At 37.3% G+C, this 16,240-nt stretch overlaps 1 protein-coding gene across 25 annotated transcripts in view; it reads right to left on the bottom strand.

The window, feature by feature from the left end:
- MYT1L (myelin transcription factor 1 like) overlaps positions 1-16,240 on the bottom strand; it is a 311,497-nt gene that overhangs the window by 91,414 nt on the left and 203,843 nt on the right. For 21 of the 25 annotated variants that reach the window (XM_072926030.1, XM_072926034.1, XM_030270108.4 and 18 more), the window contains one exon: positions 13,286-13,659. In XM_072926030.1, coding sequence (XP_072782131.1) covers positions 13,286-13,659 — 374 coding nt within the window. The remainder of the gene's footprint in view (positions 1-13,285; positions 13,660-16,240) is intronic. The other 4 variants (XM_072926035.1, XM_072926043.1, XM_072926044.1 and 1 more) reach the window with 1 other exon arrangement.

The raw sequence follows: 16,240 nt of genomic DNA, 5'->3' as shown, positions 1-16,240 counted from the left end.
GGATGAGAGAACTGCTAAATACGGTATCATTCTAATTTTTTCTTCATGTCTCTCTTTTTATGCCGTCAATGAGTTCAGTGCCAAGGAATCTGGAAAGACAAAGACATCTACACACACGCGCGCCAGACTTTACTTCATCTGAAATGTAAAGCTTTTAGTTAGGGTGTTTGTTCCTTTATCTAGGTTTTTAATCTACACTTGTCTCATTTCCTATGTTCTCATGACAGAGAAGGCTGAGTAATAATCCATAGTAAAAGAAGAAAGTAAATATAGAGGATTCTTTACCTCTTTGTTTATAGACCTCTATTATTAATATTCTCTTCTGTCCCTATTTATTAGAGACAGAACAGTAAATGAAGAAGTGGAATTTGATTATTCATGCTGCTATATTCTTAGGGAGGCTCTGGCATGATTTTGACTTCAGTGACTTAGCAGTTTTCCACCAGAGTCCAGATGAAGTGAAGAGGTGCTGGTTAGGAACCATTCCCAAGAAGTTTGAATGTAGTGAACATATTTTGGAAAGTAAAAGATTAGCTGCATATGCACCCAAATCATGCAACAGTTGAACTCAGCATTAAATGAGTGGACTATGGTCTGTTTTATTTACTTGCATGGATGTAGTCATTGATTAATGTGACTCAAGGGACAAAGACAGGAAAACCCGTAAGTTGGGATCAATGGAAAACATATTTCAGAAGGAACGAATAAGGCAAATGTAAACCATTTACCATGGGTTTGCATGGCAAGGTTTTGGTAGCAGGGTGGGCTACAACTTCCAGCAATCTCCCCCACATTCAGGAGAGCCAATGTCAGCTAGCTCCACAGCGGACCCACTGCTGCCAAAGGCCAAGCCCATCAATGATGGTAGGAACATCTCTGTGAGAACATATTTAAGAAGGAAAAAGAGAACTTATTGGGCAGGAGTAACTGCAGACAGAGAAGAGCTGAGTGAGAATATGTAAGAGGAATAGGAGGGGCAGGAGGTGCTCCAGGCACCAGAGCTGAGATTCTCCTGCAGCCCATGGTGCAGACCATGATAAGGCAGATGTGCCCCTGCAGCCCATGGAGGTCCATGTTCGAGCAGTGATCCACCTGTGGAGGAGCCCACATCTGAGCAAGTGGATGCCTAAAGGAGGCTGTAACACTGTGGGAAGGCTGCACTGGAACAGGCTCCTGTCAGGATCTGTGGCTCCATGGAGAGAGGAACCCATGCTGGAGCAAGGTTGCTGGCAGGACCTCATGGAGGACCCACACTGGAGGAGTCTGCTCCTGAAGGGCTGCACCCTGTAGAAAGGGATCCATGCTGGAGCAGTGTGAAGAACTGAAGCCCATGGGAAAGACTTAAACTGAAATTCATGGAGGACTGTCTCCCATGGGAAGGACCCCACATTGGAACAGGGGAAGGACTCCTTTCCCTCAGAAGAAAGCAGTAGGAGAAACAACCTGTGATAAACTGCCTGTAACCCTCATTCCCTTTCTCCCTGCACCACTGGAGATAGTAGGTAGACCCTGGAAAAGAGGGTTAATTTTGCTTCTCATTATCCTACTCTGACTTTCATTGGTAAATTCAAATAATTTCCCCAAGTTGACTCTGCTCTCCCTTTGATGGCAACTGGTGAGTTATCTCTCCCTGACTTTATCTCAGTTCAGGAGGGAAATTATAAGAGTGGCACTGGTGGACACCTGGCATCTAGCCAAGGTCAACCCTGCCCAATCAAGCTACTGCAGTCAGCCAAGTACACATACACAGTGGACCTCAAAAAAGAGAAAATGGTGACTCGATAGCTCTTAGCGAGCTGCAAAGTGTATTTAGTGCCTTCTGTATATTTGCCATCTATGTGTAAGATAGCCCATGTCACTGGAAGCATGTAAGAATGAGAGTAGAGTACCAGACACCTGTTAAATGCAGGAAATGTATGCTATAGTACCAGATATATATACTTTCAGTCATCTGGAAAGATATTTCCAGTGAGGCTCTTCCAAGTACCTGTCCACCTAAAGGCCTCACACTGCTCCCATTTTAAAATTTGAGTGATTTCACACTGCTATCTAGATCTGCACTGGAATATCTGTCCTGATGATGAAAGCTTGTCTCTCTTAAAAGGAGAGTATTTGCTGGACAAATATAACAACCTACATATTTACATATTTCTATACATTTCCAAATAAATATGTACCTACTAGCTATGATGGCAGAGGTTTGTTGCCAGTCTCAGAGCACCTAAACTGAGTACAGCAGCACAGCCTCAGTGCACAGCATCTGGGCTGAAAAGAACTATCCTCACGGAAACAACAAGCAACAAAAAAATAAATCAAATAACTACAACAGCCAGTTTTCCAAAATACATGCATGTAGGTACAGAGACAATCTTACACCATACAAAGCTAAAACCTGAGTCTCAGTCTGCTCTCAGGATCCTTCAGCCTAGAAATTATTTTGCCAGAGTTCTCTGGCGAAAGTAATGTATGTGAGATAAAGTCAATACCTTTACTTCTGCCTGAAATTATTTTTGTTGTTTTTTTTTTTTTTTTCACTTTGACATATTGCTGCCTTACAATTGCCTTTTCTGTGACTATTTTTAGGTTCTAGTCTCATTAACTTAACTTTCTGTGCACTAAAGTATCTGAGCCAACCGAATTAACCTATCCAACATGAACTTTTCCTCTCTGTTCCTTTGTATCTGGTGCTGTATTATGTTTTATGACTTAAAATTAATTTATTAAATGCAACTGCATCAAATCCATTCCTAAAACTCAGATAAACTGTGTATATTATTTCTACACTGCCTATCTTCTCAATGATGTGCAATTTGCAGATTTCAAGCAAAACACTTACTTGCCAGAGGAGAGTAATTCTTTCTTTAATAAATACAGTGCTATTAATTTTAGTTGTGCGTTTTTTAAACAGTTAGTAATTTTGGCTCATTGCTGTTTGTATCTTATACAGACATCAAGTGTAGTTTAAAAATCCTTGTTTACAGTATTATAAAAAATATGAGAGAGTCCACACATATTGGACAGGGTTCTAAAAGCGCTCTGAATGAGTCTAGTTCTGATTCTACTAATGACAATGCTAAAAATTCTATCATTAAGAAAAAAAGACACAGTAATCTACTTCACATCATGAACTTTAGGAAAATGCATATAACTAGGGAGGAGAAAATATAACAGAAAAAACTGTGCTGCATTGTCTGTGGGTGTGGGTATTTTGTTTAGCCCTGATCTTCCATCTTAAAGCCTTTTAACTGTTAATTCAAAGATTCCACATAACACAGATTCTTTACTGCAGATTTCACATCTGTCATTTCCTGCTGTCCATGAAGGAATCCTAACAGCATATTTCATTTGCTCTCTGCAGTATTCCCATGCTGACCTCCTAAGTGTTTCTTTACATCTTTCTGCATTTTTCTTTCCTGCATAAGCCCTGTCATCCCTTTTATGTTTGGAACTTATTGTTTCTGTGTCCGAAGACCCTCCAGCTGCTGAATCAGATTTTTTCTTCAACTCATATGATACCTTTAATGGGGATTTCAACATAAATCACTTTAAAAATATCTTATAAATAGCAGCAGTAATTTCTAAAACACTTTCAGATTATATTTCCCATGTGGCATGTTGTAGAGAAAAGAACAGTCATATTTCTATTTTTCTTGGTGATACAACTACATCTCATCTGTGCCTTAAACCTGGGAGACATCTTAACACTGAACAATTGCTCAAAGCTCTACTTTGATGTGTATAGTTCCAGCCTCACAAAGCTCTCTGCCTATCTGCTATTTAAGCACCAAAAGATTCTAGAGACAGGGTCTTTTCATACATAAGTTTCCAGACAAATGTAATCCAATAGGTATGCTCTAATGCACACCTGAAAGAAAAAGGCTTCCCATGAAGTGTTGATTTGATTGCCTTGCCTAATTTGTAGCCAAGAAAATAATGGCCTATTTCCTTCTTCATTTCCCCTGCTCACCCCCACCTGCCCATTGCCAAGGTTAAACACATTGTTTAGTGGGACACTCAATAAAGAAACAGAAGAGTAAAAGCTCTCATGGTTTATAGAGATTCCATACCATATTTCCCAAAAAAATTTCCCAATAAAACCTAGACTGGATTCAAACTCCATTAGGAAGCTGAAAACACAAGAGTAGAGTAAGACCCATACTTTTTTTTATGCTATTTGGTCATGCAAAAATACAATGTGTTTATTGTAGATATTATACAAGGACACTTGTCTTGAAGAGAGAAATGCAGTGTCTCTTCCCTGTGCCCAGGACTGATTTTGTAGCCTAATATTAAGAAGCCAAGCCATAAGATGATTACAGGGTCCTTGGAGATAAGACAGATCTCAGCATGGCCCACTTCCTCAGGAGAATGACCCCCCTTGGCCTATGGCAGTTCTTCAATGTTTTTTCTAGGGTGTAATAGAGGTCCATCAGCATGTGTAAGAACATTCCGTATGCAAAGCAGTCACTGGTCTAGTCTTCAACCTCCTGTGTTAGGAAAGATGGACATGTGGCATTGAATTCCTGTTACGCTTAGCTCAGGCACCTGCATTACAGATAGGGGCAGAATTTTCATTCCACTCTATTGTGAAACATTTATCTCACTCCACAACTGTAACAGGATCCTTGGCTCCTAATCCTAGGATTCCAGTTTCTATTCATCTAAAAGTTGTCCTTTTTGGCCATATTTCCAGGGAACGACATTCATAGATTGTGCTCACTAGATGAATAAACAAACACTACCATAAACATCCGTATACTTTTTTTAAGTCCAACTTCAGCCCTATTCCTAACAATCATTCTTAATAATTATCTGCTATTCTCTATTTCCACTATTACTTTTTAAAATATATTTTTCTCTCAATGATCTGAGGGTAAAGTTTTATTCAACACATTGCAATAGAAGAAGAAACAATTTTTAACTTTCCACTGCATGCCAGCCTTAAAGTTGAACAATGTTTTAATTATTGCAGATGACAGAATGACAATATTCTGTAAATCTTCAGCCCAGTTTTTTACAGGGTGTCCAAGAAATTGCTAAGCAGATGTATCTTGTTTATACAGAACTTCTATAATAAGTGGAAGCAGTTGGTGAAACAATAGATGTGATACAATAGAAATCAGAAGAAAAGTAGTTGCACAGCTTGCCTTAAAGTATATAAGAATAGTAAGGAATCTCACCACATATGCTTTGTAATGACAGAACCCTAGTCTGACAAGGGCCTGAGCAGCTTTGCAAACACTCCTGTTTTAGGTGACTGGAAGTGTTCATGACACACAGGCCTTGCCCTTGTTCTGTCAGTAATCCATGTCTGTGGAGCACAAGGAAGAAAATGTCTGCTTGATTTGTCTGTTTTTTTAATTTTAAGTTCAGTTCTCCAGTGGCGTTCCTTTAGTGTCACAACAATACTACTACTTACCTTTCCTATTCAATAGTATAGCCTGCAAAATTAAGTTTTTGGGATGACAGAATTATCAGGTTATGAGTTCACCTAATAAACCCTGACTAAGTCTTGAGTTGTCAATCCTGTTAATGTCTTCTGACAGAGCCACCACAAATTTTTGCTATAGCAATAATATTTACTGCAGACAGCATGTAATATATGACACACTCTCCATGTGGTGATATGGAGACTTGAAATGCTTCATGTTAGTGACAACTTTCAGTACTTTCTGCATGAAACCTTAGTGTAACCACATAATTCTGAGGATTTCAATAACATTGACCAGACCCAGACTCCTTTAGGTGGTTTCTTTCCTATCATTAGTTGTTTTGAGTTTTTTTGTATTCTGCTAAATGTTTTTGCCTTCCTTGATGTCCAGCTCACTAAGTGTAGCTCCCAGAATCTACTGTCAAGGAAAAAAATTTGAAGAATACATTAATTTACCGAAGGGCAGGTATTTCTTACGGTAAAAAAGACTAGGTCATATGTGATATAAGTGACAAAAGAAAAAAACTTCAATTGTTTTGAGAAATTTAAAATAAGGAAGAAATGCTTCCATAACACAAAAGTTTTCAAAATTACATATACATGTTCATTACACATCAATGGTTTTGTTTCAAAATAATTCTTTTTTAGGTTTATATATTTCAGTTAAACAAAATTTCTGTGATTTGAGGCATTTTCTAGGACTGCAAATTTGATTTGTGAGAATGGATATGGATCAGAAGAAATTATCAAGTCAGTCTGTAATTTTATTTCATTTTATTATCTCCTGGAGGAGCTCTAATAGGGCAAAAATAACTCCCACAGTTACCAAATAAAGGTCTCTGTTTTCCAGGGTGAAAAGCTACTGTTTGTGTTCATTCTTTTAGGAGAAACACTGTAAGCCCAGTAAAAATTGTGAATTGATAGGGTCATCAAAATTGCTCATAGCACTCTAAACACAAGAGGAAAAACAGGAACCTCTAATACTGACCAAGCAAACATTATTTTAAAGAATCATTATATCTGTAGGGTCCAGAAGAATTCACACAGTATCTGTGGTCACTGTGTAAGGTGCAGTACAATGGATTCTTTGAAGTATCACTGTGAAAGACAAAGGAATTCAAAGAGAGATCATGAAGAGCTCAGTTCTGTACAACCCCTGAATATGTTTCTAAAAGTGACATATTCCAGATGTGAGACCTTCTACAACAGTGTCAGGTCATTTACAAATATGGATGCAAAGACCTGCTAAATAAATTGAGTTAATTATTGATTCTTTAAAGCACTACATCATACAACCAACTGACTTCTTGGCACAGTTGTGCCAAAAGCAGGAGATCATTCTCAATGAACAGGTTACAGAGAGTCTAAGTGAGAACAGAGCTACAGCTTTAAGACTACAGCGCTTTAATTTCTTCTCCAATCCATCTTATTCCAGAAAGAATTAATTTTACTCTAAGATCTTGCCAGACAATAAACAAAATAGGAAAAAATCAAGGATCCACTCAGCATTTTTCTGCAGACAGAAGGATGCAATGGAAATGCAGAAAAGACAACCTTTTCTTGAGGACTGCAACCTGTGAGTATCCAAAGCAGTGCTGCTGAGACATGGTTCCTTTCCAATCCTACTGCTCTGGCAAGAATAGAGAAAGCTTTGGTCACAGACAAACCCTGAAACAATTTGACAGTACAAGGTCCCAACATCACGTGTTCAGCTAATACTGAAGGAAGGGGTTAGTGTATTAAAAACACAAAAAATCAGCCCCATGCCATGTGAAGCAGTTTCAGAATAAAGCAGCATCGAAATTAGATATGGTGCTGAATGTGTTCCTTGATGCTTTTACTAAGGTCTTCAGTTCAGACCCTGAATGCTTTATTAGCCAATGTCCTCCACAGAATTTCTGCTTACATCAACCAAAGTGCTGTATGAAAGAGATCTAGAATCTGTTTCATTACAGGTGAATAATTTCTTTACTTCAGAAAGCTATAATTGAATCATTTGCTTTTGAAGGATCAGATATTTCACATTATCATTTAAGTCCTTTTATTTGTAGGAAAGGAGTTAAATATGTAAACCTCTACATGAGAATGATATTTAAGTACATTGCTAAAGGTGTAGAGTTAATATAATTCTAAGTTTTTAGACACAGCCCAGAAGGTTTACTGAGCTTCTGAGTTAAAAATTCAAATTGAACAAAGTCTTCTAAAATAGTTCTTCAAATGGAGGAAAACTTAGGGATGACATGTGCAACATACTGCCTCACATAAATGGAACTCTACTGACATAAAGCTATTCTTGACTTGTCTTGATGTAACAACTCAGTATCAGACCCAATCTTACTTCAGGGAATTAAAACATTATATTTAAATAACGCTGTTTAATTAATTTAAATTATATTGTCTATGGATAGTAAGGAGCTTGAGCATGGAACACAGTTAAAAGCAGAATTTACTAACACTTGAGTCATATTTAAGCAATCAACAAACCAGCCAACTGAAAAACCAACCAATCACAAACACATGACAGTAACAAAAAGATCCAAACTTTTTCCACAAGAACTAGAAGTATCCAGGGGGTATTTACCGGCTAGCTCTTTCCCCATCCTACTCCAACAACCTTGGGGTTTCCAGGCCTGAACTACCAGTACCAAATGTTTTAATTGCATTATTTCCAACAAAAATTTCTAGTGAAAATGCTGAGTCTGAATCTCTCAGTATGAAATATAAACAGCTAAACAGCAGAATATGTTGTAATCCATGCTTCCTTCTTCAATGGAAAAAGCAGGTATTAGAGATTCACAGATTATTCTGAGTTGGAAGGGAACTCTAAGGATCATCAAGTGCAGCTCTTAAGGAAATGGCCCATAAAGGTATCAAACACCCATCTTTGGTATTATTAGCATTATGCTCTAATCAACTGAGCTAATCTCAGTATCAATAAAAGTTCTTATCCTGAGCCTTGACTCAATGACTCTGGGATTGTGCATTTAACCAGACCAAACAGGTAACTAGACCAGAAAAGTAACTTTTTATCCAGAGGAAAGGAATGCAATGGCCAGGATAATGTCTTCCAGCAGCAACTCTGAGGTTTTTTGTTTTCTTCAGGTGGTTATTATTAGGGTGTGAGACAACCTATGCACAGGGTATCTTTTATCAAGGTACAGTACAGCAGTAAAATTCATTAGCAAAGAGTTTAGATCTGCTTCGTCTTATGTAAACATCAGGTATTTTTGTAGTCTTCATTGGCCCTGAAAAAGACAGTTTTTCCCATACACATTGTCCTAGGCAGTGAAATTATGCTTTATGGCCTCTTAATTTAAAGCTATAATTTACTTCTACTAGGTGTTTTGTCTGTGAGGTACACGTGAGTATAGCTCTCTGCTCTGATTAAGACTGAACACCTACTGTGTTCACCAAATAGATGACCACTTTCCTTCTAGCAGTTTGAATAAATGAGTATGATTAGTGGTCAGCAGGCTGACAGATGACCTTGCTAATACAGATAGGTTGTCTTCATTTCATCAAGATGTTTGTTATCAGGAGTGTTTTCAGCAGCATGCACAGCTGGAAAGCTCTGTGGCAACATGTTTTCCTCAGCACATGGGCTTCTTTCAACTTTTAGATTGGTGTTTGCATCTATTCTTACTTAGAGGACACAAGTGACGCAAACTGCTGAGGGGATCAGGAAGACAGTGGAAGGCAATAACAATCTTAAAAGAACTGTTAGGTGGATTTCACATTTTGAGGGTCTATCTGTGTTGAGCTCATGCAAATGAAAGAAAAACACAAAAATATTTTGATTTTTTTAAAACAATCCTACAATTTAAACAAATACTATTGGATTCAATGATCATAGAGGTCTCTTCCAACCTAAATAACTGTATTATTCTATGAAATATGAAAACAGGTAGAACATCTATCTCTACGTCCATGTGTGAGTTTGTCTTATTAGAAAAACCTGTACTGTGTTTCCTTTGAATACACACTATCTGTGGTTTACAGCTATTTCTGAAGTGTATTTCACTTGAAAAATTAGGTGCAATACTACACATTAGTAAACCAGTTATGCCAATTACTTTGAGATCAATAGAAAATGTAAGGGACCATCAAAAAGACTCCAAATTCACCTGCTAAGAAACTGCAATAGTTTCTGTAGAATCATCCGTGAAGTGGATTTTAATGATGTATCCAATTTCCTTAGGTCTAGAATTAACCTAACTCCTTCTGATCCTGATTAGAAAATACCCAGAGTACAAGCATTTTGAATGTCTTCCTGTGATATGGACTAAATGGCTCCTTGGAACATCTGTTCTGGGAGCTTATCCAAGGGAGATTATTTTTAAAATAGAAAAGCATTGTGGAAAGGTCTTCAGGATCCAACTACCTGAAGCAAGCCCATCTCAGAAGAAAGTACTTTGGTTTGTCTTGACAATTGAATGCACACTTCAGTTTTTAATCCAAAGGTTCTCGGCAGTTGCCATCACAGAGAATGGGTGCTCCAGAAGAAGCCTTTACTCTCACTCCTTCCCATTTGTATTTCAATTTACAGGGTAGGTTATCACAGATAACACAGGTCATCTCTATCTTTCATTTTTTCCCTGGGACAGAAGGGTAATCAGAAAGATTCATCTTTCCTTTAGCAGTTGTGGTGAACATAAGGGCTTCTCTAGTCTCTTCATAGATAGGTGGATAAAATCTCTTCAAAGAGATTCAAATTTAATGGAAATTTAGAGGATATGCTAGCTATTGATGGAGAGTTAAAAACATCAATTTTGGTTCAAAGGATTGTGTACAGAAGTACAAGTACAGAATTTAGGACTCATAAAAAAAAGTTTGGTTGTTTTTTTCCTTGTAGTTTTAAATTGATATTTTGAGATTTATCAGACTGTTAGGATAGATCCGCATTTTCCAAGGTTTAGATTACCAATGATAAGGCTACAAAGATGTGATTTTCAAAAAGGCTGTGACGGTTTCAGTGAATGCCTAGTATTTCCAATAGGAACTGTTTATCTACATTACCTGCATACTACGGTGAAGAACCCATCCAAAACTCCCACTCCTTTAAGCAAAAAAGGAATGGGCAATGACACAACAGTAACATATCTGAGTTTCCCAGAACTTACCCTTTTCTACTAGAAAACTGAATTTGACCTAAGAAATGGTAAAATAACTTACTCTTACCATCGTATCCTCTCCCTTCTCCCTCCTCCCCATTTCCGCCTCTATAGTCCTATTGTGTTCTTGCTGATGAAATTCTTCTGTCACCAATACTTATGATTTTAACTATTTCATTCACCTAGATTATAGCTACTTCTGGAAATTTTCTGAACTGCTATCATCTACGGCACTAGTGACAGAAACTTTCATGAGAACTGTATAGGTATCCTGGTGACCAGTTGATAATTCCACATTTTGTTTCTAGGGACAGAAATACTATGGCACATTAGGACTTCCTGCTAAGGTGACTTATAAAGTGGTTTGCTACAACATTATAGTGAGCCTTGTAGTGAGAAGCAAGTGATTGAGACTACTAAATTCAGAGCAGACAGATCTAATTTTCCATATAGTCAATACATAAAGGCAAGAGTCATATTCAGGCCATGTAGTTTAAGAATACATAATTTTGCATCTTACTTTTCTTGAAAATCAACAGTCCAAATTCTATCAATGCAGATTTTGCTACAAGCAGGATAAAGTGAAACATCTGTATCCCCCTTGGAAACCACAGGAAAGAAACTATTTTTAAAATATGATTTATTGATTAGTCTCTAGACCTCACCACAGCCAAACTGTTATCACTCTCTACTCTTTGGCATAGACATAAGGAACTCCATACTATCTTCCTAATTAATTGCAAGAAACTCTTCCTGGTAAATCATCTCTGCTCTGGGACTGTTGCATACTGATTCCTATGTGGATACTCAAAAGGATAATGAAATACTTTTCAAATGAAATTCTGTAATCACTTCTATGATTTCAAAAGGATTTTTTCTTAATGACTTATCATTTAGATAGAACATATATTTATTTATTAATATACTTTTGTTTTATTACTGGAATCGCATGAGTTCCTAAGAAAAACTTGACCTATGTAAGTTTTAATTTCAAGTAATATGCAGAGCAGTTAATAGAGGTACCTTTGTAAAGTTTTTGCAGTTCTTAACCACAGCCTACTATATATGGAAGGAAAGCAGTCAAAAAAACAATGTCAGCCTTTTCACATTCATTAGGACCACTAACTGCATGTGTAACTGTGTTGGAATAAGTAAACCACTGTGTTTCATTATCATAGAAAAATAAACTGAGTATCAAGCCTGATGGCTTGCCAGAAGCAATTTTCTCAAACTCTTGAGTTTTGCTTTAGTTTTTTTTTTCCTTTCATCATTTTTGATAGTGTAGATTCAAAGTTTTAATGTCAGCTGAAATCACAGCAATTGCACCATAATCTATACACCAACAAATTTAGTCACTACTATTTTTAAAGAAACTGCTGGACATTCCACACTTGCTCATCAAGAGAGCAACAGCAGTTGCACCATCAGCCTGGTCTAACGCAGCTACTCTTCCAGGTTCTGAAACAGCAGAGTTCCCTGCAAAAGTAAATTACTTCCTTGTTGCATTAAACTCATGCAACTTTTAAGACTGACAATTTATCCTCTACCAATTTTGTGGTAAATTCAGGCAATTGAGGAAACGCCACAGATGCAGTATCTGAGAAAACTCTGATAGCCACCCAGCTGGCCACCATCTCGCCCAAAGAGAAAGAACACTTCCAAAGTCTTTCTTTAAGATTTAGGATCTGACCTTACAGAATGCTGAAATAAAAGTCACACAACTTTCATACCTGGTTCCTAAGAGGAATCCAACTGAGGAGTGCTGAAAGCTTTTCTTATATTTTTATTGGTTAGAAAGGTGAATCTACCCAACCAAAAACGTGTTCCCTGGAAATGGGAACAAAATACTTTTTAGATAGCTCATTAATTTTTGCATGATTCCTTCATTTCACCCCAGTGCATTATGATGTCTGTCATCAGCATAAGGAGTAAATGGACATTGATTACATATTTTGAAAGTATTATATAAAGTCCAATATCCCCAAAAAAAGAGAAAGTTGAATAGGCTAATCACATTGCTACTGTATTAATTTGGTTACTACCGAGTAACCTGTATGTCTAAATGGCATTTATGCCATGGCATAATAACAAAAACATATGAACTTTAGAAAGACGTTATCTATGTAAAACTGGAACTCCCTATATTTTTAATAGAATCAACTAAAGCACATAGAATTCAAGTCTAAAAAAGCCAAAGTATATTATAATGGTTAGTTCTGAATAGTTTCTTGGGGTAGGGACAACTATAGAGTAAAATTTTCAAATGGAAGAGGTCCATTTTTGCTCACAAAAATTATCTGCAAAATTGTGACAGAATTTATGTAGGCATTTGTTGACATTCTGTAAACAGATCTAGCAAATACCCTTGCAAATGATCAGTACAGGCACCCAGCTGTAGCTGATGCTTTGCTTGTACCTTTGTGAATATTCTCCTGGTGACTGCATGCATTAATCCACACTAGGATTACATTTTATGCAAGCATTTTTAGCACAAACATACCTCCACCCTCCTTTTTTGAAATGTGAGTGCTGGTGTATTAAAAACATTTGGAAGACAGACTTATTAAAATAAATGTTAAGAGAACACAGGGGGGTATATTTTCAGTGTGGAGCAGAGAGATTTAACTTTATGACTTCCATTAGCTTTAATGGGAACTGAACAGCTAAATCCTCACACACCACACTAGAAGATTAACCCAGAAAACACACATTGTTTACTTTTTACTAATACTCTGATTATTACCACGTTCTTCCTCCTCCTCCTCTTCTTCCTCCTCCTCTTCTTCCTCCTCCTCTTCATCCTCCACTTCTTCACCTTCCTCTTCATCCTCCTCTTCTTCCTCCTCAATCTCCTCTTCTTCTTCTCGATCTATTTCCTCATCATCCTCCTCCTCATCACCTTGCTCCTCATTATCATCAGAATATTCCTCCTCTTCTTCATCCTCTTCCTCTTCTTCCTCTTCCTTTTCATCCATCTCCTCTGTTCCATCAGTTTCATAACACTCATCTACTGAAGAGTTGTCTGCTTTAACCACAAAGGGTTTTCTTTTGGGCGCTGGTTCTTGGGGTTGCTTATCTTGTGTTTTTCTTTTTTTTGCCAATGGACAGCCATAAACACTGTTCAAAAATAAAAGATAAAAATTATAACACTATCCTCCAGATTTTATTTAGTCATATTCTAATTCTACATCATGATAAGCTGCTGTTTGCAAAGTGCATTTTTTCAAAGTAAAGTTCTGTTTAGGCAATGATGACCAAGGGGGAGGACACAAAATCTGTGAAAATGCAAGTGACTATTATTTGCCTGAAAATGTCACAGATACACAACAGCATAACAGGTTCAGAAGTGACAAAAATGTGCATTTCTCCTTCTCATTCATTTTTATCTTTTACATGTTACAGTCCTTTCTAAGGCAGATAGATGAATATAGTTAAAAAACCAGCACTCTTGTCCTACTTGTAGCTAGCAGTACAAAATTGAGGAATAAAGCAATGCTTCAAAATTTTGTAGTATTCAGTATTTTGATTGTGTGCAATTATGTTTCAATGATGCTTAAATAATAAAAATATGATCATATTTTGAATGTTGTTTTTGTTATTAGTATACAAAATAACATAATAATACAAAACCAATAATGAATCACTCTTAAATTCTCCACCAGTTTTCTCTATTATATGCTACAAGGCAGGAGAAATGGGAAAGCAAGCTTCCCAACACAGCCAACCCCAATAATTATCATGGCCAGTGTTACAAGTGTCCTCATATTAAAAAAAAAAAAAAAAAAAAAAAAAAAAAGAAATCAATCAATAAACAAAATCTTTTGTCAATTGAGAAGGACTTTTCAAAATTGAGTACCACTTCCTTATGGATCATTTCAATGCACTGTAATAGAAAGAGTATTTCAGAGTCCTGGTCTTCTACCAGAATAGGTAGGTCACATAAACTGCATTTGTTGAACCAGATCTCCTCTGTGTAACCTGTATAACCTTCTGTGCAGAGTGACTGCACACACACATTATTTATTGTTCAAAGAACATCCTCTTTAAACATTTTCCTTGTGTTTATTACTCAAGCTATATCAGTTTTTAGTCTTCTTCCTGTGATTAACTAGTTTTGGAATATTTCAACTGTTCTTTATAACCTTTTCTGCATATCTATTAATAACTTACCCTTTTATGTTATATTCTTTTTCCCTTTATCCCAATATACCAACGATCTCTTATTTTCTTCCACTCTAATAATGCTTCATATTCTGCTGACAGACCACTGAAAAATCTAGTGCTTCACCACATTTAGTTCTACTCTATGTCATGTCCTCATAGTCTTGATCTTGGTTTAATTTAATTGCATCCCAGCAGCTATGCATCCCAATTACTTAAACTGCTACTTGGTAAAAAGAATTCTATTGAAACACCCAATCACTTTATTTAAGTGCATAGCTTATGTATTGTCTTGCCTAAATTTCAAATCACTTGTTCACAGTCTGCCTGGCACATACATATCTAAGGAACATAGAGAGTCACAAAAGATTGTGTTCATGAAAAATCAGCTACAAGAGACCTCTGTGCAATACAGGCACCTTTCTCTTTGTGGGGACAACATGTGTCTTTCAAGTCTAATCTAGTATGTCTAAAAACACCTGCCTCCATTGACACTATACAGAAATACTGCATAATTTTAAGTACAACCACTTAGCCAGATTCCAATGCACATCACTTGAGATTAGGGCAGTAATCCTAGCAGAATGTGGATTCCAGACACCTGCATCAAAGTTGAGGCCTACTGGTACAGGCTAGAGGGGGAATAGACCCACAACCTCCAGATTCCAGAGCCATGCTCCATCCAGAGGGAATATTCAGTGGAAGAGCATCCTCTTATGGAAGATGAGCCCCAGTGCGCCTGGAAGCACGAAACTCTGACGCAGCAGTCAAGAAAAAGCCCAAATCTTCACTAATTTTAAGAGACCTGAAAAAATACGGAGCCCTAAGTGCCTGGTGTTTTCTCTTTGGACTATATTTGTTTCTATCAAAAGAATTTCAAAGTAAAACCTATAAATACAGAATAAATCCTTGTCCTAGATCACTACTACAGTTCAGCGCTAAATGACTGTCCTGCCTCTTGTCCTGTGAGTCCTCCTCTTGGTCAGGATCCAGCTGCCCAGAAAAAAAGGGGAAATGTAGGACATGTTTCCATGGAAAACATTCCACATAATCACAGTCAAGGTACAAACAGGAATTCAATCTCCATTAGTCTGGACACTGCACAATACCTAGGGTAAAAGGGAAGCACCGTTTCTTGTAGTTCTGCAGGTTTATTTTGGTGCTTTCCCTGGTGCTATGGTTTTTCAGAAGCTGCCTATTTAAACTCTCTACACGGAGCTCTGAGAGAAGGCAAGTAAAGTTTTCCTCAGAACTAGTATTTCAGAGTGTGTGTTGTGAGGAAAATGGCTGGATAATTAGGGAGGAATCTGTTTCACTTAGGTGTCTAAGAGAGGCTGCATCCTGGAAAACAAGAGTTGATCATGTCCTGGGGCTCAGGCAGGTTTTAGAAACTTGCACATCAGTTCAATATGATTCAAGCAGTCAGGTTAACATTTACTGAATGGATGTGTCTTGGTTTCTTGGTTTCTGTTCTTTCCCTTTTGGTTGCCTACTACCCATACCATAGCTGCTTCAATGCTGTTACTTGTTAAATTAT

This window comes from Taeniopygia guttata, chromosome 3 (genome assembly GCF_048771995.1).
Source record: "Taeniopygia guttata chromosome 3, bTaeGut7.mat, whole genome shotgun sequence".
Taxonomy (NCBI): domain Eukaryota; kingdom Metazoa; phylum Chordata; class Aves; order Passeriformes; family Estrildidae; genus Taeniopygia; species Taeniopygia guttata.
The sequence above is the reverse complement of the archived record's forward strand: the minus strand, read 5'-3'. Positions and strand labels throughout refer to the sequence as shown.